The sequence below is a fragment of the Ciconia boyciana genome, chromosome 3 (genome assembly GCF_034638445.1).
Source record: "Ciconia boyciana chromosome 3, ASM3463844v1, whole genome shotgun sequence".
Classification (NCBI taxonomy): Eukaryota; Metazoa; Chordata; class Aves; order Ciconiiformes; family Ciconiidae; genus Ciconia; species Ciconia boyciana.
Window position 1 is genome coordinate 20,479,417 of NC_132936.1, and position 12,121 is coordinate 20,491,537.

The window sequence follows — 12,121 nt, forward strand, 5'->3', positions numbered from 1 at the left end:
CTGACAGGTCAAGACTGCAGTTGTTACATATGTCAGAGCAGACTTCAGTGGCATGGTAGGTTTTATTCAGCAAGTGGCGCCAGAAGAATGAAAGGTAGATGATTGAACAGCAGTGAACTGTAATGTTGGCTGATGTGGACCTGTGTAATTGGGATCAATAATCCACTTGAGTCTGTTGGATGGAGGATGGGAGGAGCAGGTGGTAGTATTTCTTGTATGTCCATTTAACTCTATCCTTCCACTTTTCCCTTTATTTTGTGGCAACACCTACTTAACACTTTGCTTAAGAGGGGGGTTAACTACTTAAAATCCTGTTTTAAACTTTGTTATCAAATAATAAAGATTGATACTGTTTTTAATCACTCCTCTTAAAATAAGTTTCTCCTTTATTTTTTCTAATGTCTGTATTTACTGACTGTAAAAGATACTAACTTCACTTTTGGAGAAATGACTCCAGTGGGTGAACTGGTGGCAGGCAGCACATGGATAAGCGATAGTACTTCCTGACCTGATCAAGTTCTGGGTGTGCCTCAATCCACACCCGAAAGAGGAAGGCAAACAGAGCTGGTGGGTTTCTGCATGTACTCAGACATCTTCTTTGCTGAAACTGCAGAGTATTAATTAGCATCCATACTTCTGATAAGGATTTGTTTTTTGTATTCCATATATTCATTTTGTTTTTCTACGTCATATTTGTTTTAGTAATATTTGACTGATGGAAGTGTCTCCAAAGTAGTTTCAGGTGGGTTTGTTTTTGTTCTTGTTTTGTGGGGTATTTTTGTTTGTTTTGGGTTTTTTTTTTTTGGTTAAAACTCAAACCATCAAGCTTTAAGTAGAATAGTTTCTTTCTCTAGCTTCCTTCCAAAAAAACATATTTGGGGAGGGTGAATTTCAGTAAAGGGATTCAGTGTGAGAAAACAATGAAATTACTGGGTTGTTTTCAATTGGAAAATCACTTACAGCTCCAACATAACCAGTATGGCTTTTTGTTCTCAATAATATAAAACCAAATAGAGGTCCAAGTGAGAACGCTTACTCTCTACAGTGACAAACTAGACTGCGTCTTTCTTGTGCATCTATTCTGATTTATTGCATCAGTTGTCCAGATGTCAATTGGTTTCTTAGTATGTTTACTGGGGTTGCATGTTATGACCTTTTTAAAGCTGTTACTTATTAAAGAGATTAAACTGTATCTTTCAAGAAGTCTGTGTAAACAGATTTTTATGACACCTGATGTTCAGTTGAATTCTCTGTAGTTTTGTATTCTGTGGCATTTTCTGAAGGAAACTTTATGATAATTCTGAATGACTTAAAATTTTAGGCTCTACTCTCTAAATCCGGAGATGTGACAGAGCTCACTTCTTTCATTATGTAAGTCTTTAACTGTAAGAATTGCTGAAGCAAAATCAAGGGTTGCGTGAAGTGCATAGACACACCACACCCTTCTAGTTTAAAAATCTGCAAATTCATTAAAAATTGTAATTTTCCACAAGGGCAGGAGTGACTTTCAGTGTCCTGAGCAAATGTATTGCATCTGGAATCAGCAGTCTGTGTTCTTATGTCCACATTTTTCTTTTTGCATCTAGTTCTGAAATGATTGTATAGTTGTTAAGGAATGGCTACTGCGTTCCAGCCGCAACAGTACAGTGAATTGATCTGTTGTGTATGCCATAACTCTATAAAGGAGTAACGAGTGCTTGTAGTTAATGTTACATACGTGTTTCTTTTCAAACTCTCATTAATAACTTCCTGTAATGTTTACCTTTCAGGCAGAATTTTTTTCCCAGGCTTATTTCTTTCTCAGAGGCTATTGCTGTAAGTTGGAGCAACCCTCCAATGGGAACAGTGTTCGGAGGAAGATAAACGGGATGCTTCACCTTTCTACAACTTTTACTTTTTTCTGTGTTGAAACAGATGGTAGTGGAAACCTGAAAATTGTCATGGAAATAGGCCTCATTGAGAAGTCCTTTTGAGTGCTGCAGTGAAAATTGGTATTGATTTGACCAAGTTGTGACCCTTTGCAAATTGCATGCTCTGCATGCAGAGAGTTTTCTCACTTGCTCGACTTGTAAAGTAGGCATCTGAGGACAGCCTTGTGCTCTGTAACCGTGGTCGTCTCTCTTAGGCTTTGGCTGAACTTGCCAAAGTTTGTTTCCTGCGGTTGGTTACTGCACCCTCATCGCTGCCAGCATCATGTATAGTTGCTTCCTAACCCGGTGCCATCAAAATGTGGGATTATTTGCTTATTCCTTGAATTCTGGTTTACTTGTTTCTAAGCCTGGATCATTTCAACAGAACCAGGTAGATGAAACTGTGTACAGTCACTCTAGCAGATGGTATCCTCTGCCCAGGAGATAATATTGATGAACTTGGGGAAACGGTGTTTAACAAGGGGTTGTTGCAATTGGAACAGTACATCTAGCTCCATCCTTAGCTATACCTAGCAAAAAGTATACTGAAGATGCACAATGAATTAGACAAGGGATTTCTCTTGTGAGGAGGAACAAATACGACAAAGATTAAACAGTTCATTGTCTCATTCCTGGATCATTTTATGTGAAAAATGCTTTAGGAATACAGTGGGACTCCGTTCTGCAAACCTTTAACTTGTTCTCTATGAAAGTGTAACTTTCAGGTTCACAAGACAGGTTCAGTAGCGCTTAGTTAAACCCACTAGCATTTCTCTTAATATGCTCAGTGATAAGACTGCAACGGAAACAAGCTTAACTTTATCCATTCCCTTCTGTATTGGTGCTGTGACATAAATAAAAATTCTGGTTTCAATATGAGGTACAGATGGAAAAGTGGTTTCCAACTATGTAAATAGCTTTAAGGAAGGCATAGAAGCATGACTTAAATAGACATGTTTTGCTTGTTTTTCTTTCTTTTACAGAATAACTGGCATTGTCATTTAAATATTATATTCATATTGGTCTCTTAACATTTTTAAGAAATAATATGAGAGGTGGTAGATAAAAACATTGTCATTTTTTATGTATATGTCCAGTAGGGTGATGTGAAGATAGTAAAAGAAGGGAAAATCTGGAGTTCTTCTTTGCCTGTAGGTATTCTAGGTAAGCAATGGCACTACAGAGGTGGTAGTGAAATTACTTAGTAATAGTGGGTTTTTTACTTTTAATATGATCACTTGGGAAATAAAGCTATATGGGTAATTCAACAAATACTGTGTATTGCTAGCAAGCTTGTCATACAGCCATGAGAATCTTGTTGTGGGACTTGGATTTCTATGCAATGAGAGTTATCTTGTGTCTGTGGGTTCCTGTAGGTTTGTTGCTAGTGGTTATTTGATTAAGAGGAATCGTGACCCACAAAAAAAGCTCCACTTCATCTGTCATAATGGAGTGACACTTTCACTCAGCACTAGCGTTTGCCCTGTCTTTTACCAGGGAGAAAATGGTATCTGTTAAAAAGTTCCTTATATAAAGGGAAATTAAGCCTTGCTTAAGGCTAGCCATATCTAAAATTACTTCTATGGGAGGCTGTGGCAATTCCATTTTGGCTTCACACATCTGGGAATTAATAAAGTGTCAGAACTGTAGATAAGTACATAAAAAGTGCAAGGAGAAATTAATAGTGCTCTGAATCAAGTCTTTGCTTGACAGATTTCAGCCATGTATCTAATTCCAGAATTCGTCCACAGTTTAAAATTAGAATCTGAAGATTTGCAATGCACATACAGTCGTCCATGACGGATGGTCATTCAACAGCTGGAAAGCGATCTGTCATTTTCCATGAACATCTTCAAACCCAGCTGAAAGCAGAGGATAATGTCTGTGCTGAGTGTTGAGGGGTTTTGTGTGTGTTGGCTTTTAGTGTTGTCCCTTTCTGATGCACAATGAATTTTATCCTTCACCTCTAGTCCTGATGAGGTGAAACAGGCATGGAATGGCACAGAATTCTGCATGTGAAATTCTGCCCCAACCTGCACTTCAGACCCTTTTACTGTTACCAGTTGTTTACAGGACTATCTATGTTATAAGAGGAAGTGGAGGTAAATAAGCTTATTTTATACATGTATGATGGTAATGTGAGAAGAAACTTTAGTAAATACCAAAATGTAATTAATGTAGTCATGAGAAGGAAGTAACATTGGTTTTTATTTATAGCGAAAAGAAGTGGCAGCTACCTTGCTGAGCCTTTCTTAATGTTAAGTAAAAATAGATAGATATTTTTAAATTTCTATTTCTGTAAACATGGACAGAAGAAAATAACTAATTCCACTCTTCAAGAAAGAATGAATGACTACTGTGCTGTTGGGATCCCTAGTAAGTTTGATAGGTATCCTTGATTTTAGAATTGTATTTTAAAGATATGTGCTAATAGACAAGACTTAGAGGAATTTTTTAAATGATAAAAATTTAATATTAAAAAAAATTGCGTAACGTACTACATAGTAACAGCCATTAATACAAAAATCTACTGTGGTCAAATTACATTTCAAAAAGATAAGCTTCTCTTGTGTTCTGGAAGAGCAAATGGCATCTGATACACATCATACCATCAGAGCAGCTGAACTGCTTTCCAGAGAGGACACTATATGCTGGGCTCCAAAGAATGGCATAGATAGGTCTGCAAAATGTGGAAATCTGATAAACTTCTTTTCACTGCTCAAGCAAATCTCTCCTGCCTGGAGTATCGCAGTACATTTCAGTCTTGCTCCTTAGCAGCATCTGTAGCAATAATTTGAAAACAAATCTATGTAGAATTGCTGCACTAAAAATTCAGGCAGATTCATTTCATTGGTGGCTTTTGACAACTTTCAAAACACCAAAGTGTTATAGGAGCCTGGGTCACATCAAGTTTCAGAGGGTTTTTTATATATATGTGTGTGTGTGTGTATTTATTTGGCCTCCCTCAGTCTTCAAACCAATGCTTGTTTAGTTGTTTTAGGGTTTTCAATCTGGAAATCTGATTGTGCAAGAGACTAAGTCTTTTTAAAAATGTTATTCATAGGAACATGTCATCAGAATTTCAATATGTTCCAGTTTTAAGAAGTTAAAATAACATTTCAAGGCTGTCTTAAGACTCGTGGTGCTGTGCTGAGAGGAATAATGGTTTGAGAAATGTGTAGTTTGTTTTCCATGATTTGCTTTTGTGGTTCTCTGCATAGATCTTGATGATAGTGGAAAAGCTAACGCTTTACATGTGTTACATGTTACGGACCTTTCAGTAATTATAATCTACCAGAAACTTCTCTGTGGTGTTCTTTAATGTTCTGTCACATATTGAGTGTCAAGGCGAAACATTTGATAAATCTCACCTTCCTGAACTATATTCCACTTTCAGTTTAGGTTATTTATTATTTGTATGGTGTGCAATGCATGCTGTGAGTTAATTTGCCCTTTGCTAAAGAAAGGTAGCCATCTGCTGCTGCTTCCTCCTCTTCATTCAGTGGCACGCGGATTTAGAGTAAAGGATTTGCCTCAAATGATTTGGAAATAGCTGTTTAGTTAGCATGCACTACAATTAGTAAAAGTTCAGTTAAGTGTTAATAAATAAGGGATTATCCATCATCTTTAGATGTATGGTCTTCTGATACTGTATTCAACTTGTATACGCCAAATTACTGTAGAACGGTTATGTGCATCATACATATATTTTATATTTAGTACAATCTATCAAATACTCAGTGCTTGTGTGTTCTGAATTATGTGCTTGAATTTAAATTCCTCCTCCGACCTCTGTCTCCTTCTCACAGAAATGGCCTTTTTCTCTTATTGGTTTGACCGACTACCTATGGTTTTTATTTCATATGGCTACTTTTTAAATGCGTCTGCATTCTTGTGTTTTGGGCTTATTTACTATGTATCACTACATATCAATTGCTTTTTGTCCTATTCTCTGTTGTTTGGGTGCCTTTTTTGGATATAGAATATACAGATTGGCAACCTTTATAATTGAGACTTTTCTCCCCCATGTTAATGTCATTTTAGCCTAAGAAGGCCTTTTTCAGAGTTACCATCCTTCCTCTTGAAAACACTCTCACTACAATTGTTCCTGTTTTCCTTTCCACTAATGTTAAGTTGGTCACGTCTGCTCGTAGCTCTGTAATCAGGCACCCTGCACTAAAATCAGCTAAAATGTACTCGGAGACAGAACTGTGAGAAAGAGGCATGCGAAATGACCTCAGAACAGAAAACATGTCGTTCATCGCTGCTTATCCTCCAGACTTCTCGTTTAACACATATTCCAGCAGGTAGTCGCTCCCCCTGCTTTTGCCTAGCATCGCTGTGGCTGGTTTCTTTGTTTCTTTGCTGTAGTGGATCATACTGACCTATTCGTCTTCTGTGAACCCTGGACCAGCGGCTGGAACAACGTGAACATATGCAATGCTGCTCTGGTCTCCTCCCGTTTTGCACTGCTACAAATTGCTATATTGGGTGATGGGCAATGCCATATGTGCGTAGACCGTGTGGTATTTTCTTCTCAATCTACAGTTAGCTTGTTCATCATGCATTGTAATATTTTGCTATATGCGTCTAAGTTTGTCTTTTGGAAGCTGTTTTTATTTGCTAGAATTAGAGGAGTGTACTTACATGGAAAACTTAATTTTGCAATAAACAGTTATTGGTATTAAAGGATATGACATAATGCTATAGATTCAACTGAAGATAGCCCTTAAAAGGAAAATGTTAAAACAATGTCTAAATCCTTATTGTTAAGGAATCGAGCAATGTAACTTCTGGGTTATTTTCGTTAACATCAGTATGGGGAATGAAGCTTGGAAAACTTGCCTCCTGAAGAGTTATGTTTTCATGAGCACTGAATTTTGCCTTTTAACAGGGAGAAGTGCATTAAATGCACACTAATTATGAGTTTTGCAGCAACTTGACCGCTAACTTGAGGTCTATGTCTGTATCCTCATTCTGCATTTTTTGAATTCATCTTGGTATAATATTTTTAAATATTTTAAACACCAGATGTGCGTTGCTTATAGATTTGTGTAAATGTTGATGCACTGTATACAAAATATGTCTCCCATACAATGATCTGTTGACATTATTCTCTGTTGCTTAGCTTCAGACAGTAAAGTCATGACATGTGCTGCTGTTTGGAGGATGCCGAAGGAATTGGAATCAGGCAGTCATGAATCCCCTGATGATTCATCAAGCAACACTCAAACCCTGGAGCTACTCTGTCACCTTGACAACACAGCCCATGGCAATATGGCCTGGTAGGATTCTGCATATTTTATACTCTTAGAAAAAGCCTAAAGGCTAGACCTGTGCTGTTAGTTTTGTGCAGATTTATATTGTAGAATCTATGCTATACACTTTAAAACTATTCCATCTTTAAAAAAAAAAAAGGTACAAATTGGATTTTTAGTCCCAGATGTTTCTTAGATTAAAAACATTTATTATAGTCCTGCAAACACATATGGAGTAACAGCCTGTGTACTGTTTTAATGTGTTTCTCCCCACCTGCCCCCATCTAAAACCTTTGTTGCACAAAGGTATAATACTTAGCATTTCAATCTTTTTATGGAATATAAATTTGGTGTTGCACTTTGGTCTTTGTTTTTCAGTCTTCACTCAACTAATTTGGCATAAGTGCCAGTAATTTATTGTTTGTTAAGGATAAGAATTCATTATATTATATGGTGCCTGTTTAACTACTCTTTTATGTTGCCTAAGAAAAGTCAAGGAGAGCTGCACTACCGCAGAGGGTATTACAGAGGTTTGTTTCCATTTCCTTTCTGTTATTTAAAATAAAGTTAAATTTGTCCATTGTGTATTTGCAAGTTCTTTGCTTTATGGGTATGTACATGACATGTTCCTACTGCTTTCTGAACAGATGCAGGGCAAAGAAATGTTAATACGCTCAGTCCATATTTTACCAACTACAATGTTGTTTGACATAATTTTGGGACCACCTGACCATCTTCCACTGGCAGAGAAAGTTGAAACCATAAGAATGTGGTCTGCTGTAGTCCCAGGAATGTCTGTCTGTCAGAAAGAATAAGGAGTAGGAGGTGATCATGAAAGTTGTGCAGTCCCTTTCACAATTCAGAGAATCTTAAGAAAAAAAATGTCATTTTTGTGATTGACAGCAGATTTTTATGAATGAAATGTGACAACTCTGAACTGAAACCAAACAAGGATAATGCAACATCAATGTCGGATATTGCTGTAACTGTCTTATATGAGAGTGGAAAGGGCCTCTTTGGTTTTTGTATTCAGACGCCTGCTGTGTAAGGTATCCATCATAATCTCATTATACTTAAATATATTATAGTAGGAGTCATTTTAAATTACATCACAAAGAGAACAATACTTAAAATCAGTATCAGTTCCTTTTCAAAATCTGGCCACATAAAAATTTCTATTCATTAGCTAGCTAGTAAAAAAAAGTTGACTTTAGAGTGATAATCAAAAATCAACTGAATTAACTATGTCATACATTGTACTGTAAGTTTTAAGCATCTGTTTGTAGCCACTGATTTCTAGTTTGAGCCTTGTAGATTAAATTTCAACTAAAAAATAAGAAGTAAATAGAAGCTAATATTTATTAGGTGGTTCTTGGACAAGATTGGACATACCAGTGTATTCAAAAGTGTGTTGTCTAGGCTACTTTTTTAAAAATCTCAGCTTCCTGAATGTTAAATTTCTTCATGGTAGTATCTTTTAATTCAGTGCTACGCATTTTCATATGAATACTTCTCTTTTTAACTCTTTTGATTATATTAAACAATTCCCTTCTTTTTATTATTGAAACCTTTTGATAATTTTTTTCCAATATAGTTGGGAATATTTTTTGTTTTATTTTAATCTTCACCTGTACCCCTTAAGATTTGTACTTTTTGTCTTTGAATCTTCCATAATCTGTTTCTATCTGATGCTGGGATGCCAGAACTCTGTGTGGTAGCCTGATCACCAGAGGTGGAATATGGGGCATAGCACTGCTTTGTATCAGGATGTGAATTTATGTGAATGCCAAAAATCAGTTTTTTCCTCTAATATAGCTTGTAGCAAGTTAACGTGCAATTTTGTCTCCTGTCGTCTGACTTTTTGTTCAGTACTAGTGCTCACAAACATCTGCTACCATTTAATACCCATTATCTATGTATGTGTGTATATATAGTGGAAACAGCTCACATAAATGAGTAAAATAAACGTTTTATGCCAGATGTGTGTCACTTAACAGGCCATGTCCCACTGAGTGGTGTGTTGACTACGAATAGCAACTTAAATATTCTTTTCTTTTACACATTTCAGATGTTTAGAAAAATATGAAACTACCTGAGAGGCTTATGGTACAATTGTTGTTAGAACCAACCATAAATCAGAAAAGCAATTTTCCTGAATGCAAAGTGTAAATACTTTTCAAACTTCAATGTGGACCAACATTCTGATGTGTGCAATCACTTTGTATGAGATCAGCGGTGGTCTGGCATCATACGCTCTCATTTGCCTTGCCATTAGAGCATACTCTTGTACATTTTACTCACAAAACACAGGTTGAACACTGAACCTAGGGGTTTAAGGAGGCTCTTTAATCCATAGAGCACAGTAGAACAACGTACCACAAGTGCTACCCTCATTAAGGGTGGAAAATTTTTTAAGTCACGATAGCTTTAAAAATTATACATTTTAGATTTGAAAAAAACTTAATTTTTTAAAGTTAATTTTGAAAATGATTAGTCAGAATGCATGCTTAAAATAAAAAAAGAGTAAAAACATAAACTGGGCTTTCATCACATCTTCATATGCTGGGCAGAGGAAGTGCTGTGGTTGACACTAGAGTTTAGAGATATGCAGGGTGTAGTGTTGATCTCAGCCTTTGTGGCACTTAGTGTGAACATCTGCGATTCGAGATAGTAGCTCACGGGAAGGTATTTTGTGTGCCTTGGCATCCATAGCACAGGTGCTTCACAATATTTATGGATCTGGGTTGCAGATCGTAAGTAATTGAGATTTGACTGTAATTAAAAGGAAAAAAAGCAAAACTGTCTTGAAAATGCAACTGGTTATGTATTCTGGCATCGCTGCCTGCCTCAGGCCTTTACTTGCTTGTGCTTTTGTTCATATTTTCCCTGCTCTGCTTTATTTCTTAACTTCTTTTCATTAAGATTTATCTTCTTGCATTGTTTTTCTTTTAAGAAAGCCTTATAGTTGAAAGATTACCTCACAGATTTTTCTGTTTCTAGTATTGTGTACCAGGGAACACAAGGAGGGATTTTTTTCCAGGTCTGGTGTGTCAGGTATTGGTTTTGCTCAATTGTTCACTGGCATTAAGAACTAACCCTGCGTTTCCTTACCTTTATCTTATGTCCTTTATGCAATTCTGTGCTCGAATGTCTCTGAAATTTCTTATTAAGAACTAGCAGGGATGTATTTAATACTAGTTCTCTTCTGTGAACCAAGACCAAAAGAGCATTTCCAATTGATTGTGACTGAAATCCAAAACTATCCTTGCATGTGTCTGAACACTGTGCCCCTCCTGCTCAAAATCTTCTGAAATAATTTTATAGTCTTGACAAAACCTTTGAGAAAAATCTGATCTCTAAGACATTACAGGCAAGTGAAAAAGATGTGCCTTTCTGTGGACCTATTTTATCTGGATTGCATGAGTTACTATGTTTAAAAATTAAGCGTAACTATTTGCTTTCAGTTACTGAGATTGTTTACTGCCTCTAAGCTTTGAATCTGGGACCCATTAGAATTTTTACACAAACTCTTGTATGGCACAGAGTTCAGCAAATTAAGCAGATGCTTAAATTAGACAAACAAACAAATAGGCCTATTAATTGCTCTCTTTGGTTTAAGCCTAAGACTTTTTTTTATCCTCTACCTACTGTTCCTCATGTGAGCCAAATGCAAAGATTTCACGTCCAAAATTCCCGAGTGAATTAATTCCAGAGTGAAAAACTCGAGATACATGGGGATTTGTGTGTTTAAAAAAAAAACAAAAAAACCACAAAACCAAAAAAAACCCCAACCTTTTCCATAAATTAATTTTGTAGATAAATGTATGTATTCACATAGTGTAGACATACATAACCATAGGTATGTTGCTCTATGCAATGTTTTAAGATTCAGTAATTAAAGGAACTTGCCATTGGATATGTTGCAAGAAATAGTCTAAGGTATAGTCTGGCTAGGAGAGGCCAAGGAAACAGGACAGCAATTAATGAGATTTTGATTACTCCTCTGAGTGCAGCTTGGAGGAATCCCTAAAAATGTGTCTGTTAAAATCCTGAAGACTTATGTTTTAGGAGTAACCTAGTGTTCTACTTCTTCCTCAGTTTTCCTACAGACTTTTTTGATAGTAGACTTGACACGATAGTCCTCAGAGAAGGCGGATACTACAGGCCATGAGAGAAAGTGTAATCTGTGAGATCTTGAATTTGGAACTCAGCAGGGACTCTCTTCTTTTGTCAGAAGTAAAGGTGCAAAGCCGGAGTTTCTCCCCTGACATCTGCTGGAAGCAGGCTTGCCTATATCTGCTAACAACCTACTTTTTGCTTTCCAAATTTGGCAGGTATAAAATAGTGTAGATGCTGCTCAGTAGCAAGGTTTGTGCTTCAAAAGAGAGGGGGAACAAGTGAACTAAGTTGGATGGTGGTCCATGGAGTAAATTTGGAATGAGATAAAAGCAAAATAAATAAGGGGAAAGTGTTAGATGGACAACGTCGGTACAACTGTAAAGGGAAAATGAATGGAGATTAGAGACAAGAAAAGTGGGAGCTAAATTGTTGGAGGCATGAAAGGTGAGGAATGAAGAATTCACGTTTTATAAAGAAAACAATAGTCAGCTGCTAAAAAGGGTTGGAAAGGGATGAATATGTTAGGAATAATGATAGATTACTTCATTAAGCTTCTCTATTTTCTGAAGTTGAATTTTTTTAGTGTATCCCACTCAATCAGTCCTAAATATGGACTTGCAAATGCTACCACATCTAAGAGAAATTAGAGAGGAAGACAAAGTATAAATTTTTTTAAAAGTCACATGTTTCAAGAACTCAGGGATGTTTATCACTAAAATATTAAACTAGAATTTTGAATTCACAAAGGAGAAAGTTACTATAAATGAGCTATTCCCACAGACTTTTTTTCTAAAGTACCTACATTTTATTTGGTATTTCATCTAAGATCTCCAA

The 12,121-nt window shown here is 36.4% G+C and overlaps 1 protein-coding gene across 4 annotated transcripts in view; it reads left to right on the forward strand.

Moving 5' to 3' along the window:
- Positions 1-12,121, forward strand: part of EIPR1 (EARP complex and GARP complex interacting protein 1) — a 99,147-nt gene that overhangs the window by 39,745 nt on the left and 47,281 nt on the right. For all 4 annotated transcript variants that reach the window (XR_012041337.1, XR_012041338.1, XM_072855109.1 and 1 more), the window contains exon 4: positions 7,039-7,195. Coding sequence is in view for 2 of the 4 variants with exons in the window: in XM_072855109.1 (XP_072711210.1) it covers positions 7,039-7,195 (157 nt within the window). In the remaining 2 variants the exon portion in view is untranslated. The remainder of the gene's footprint in view (positions 1-7,038; positions 7,196-12,121) is intronic.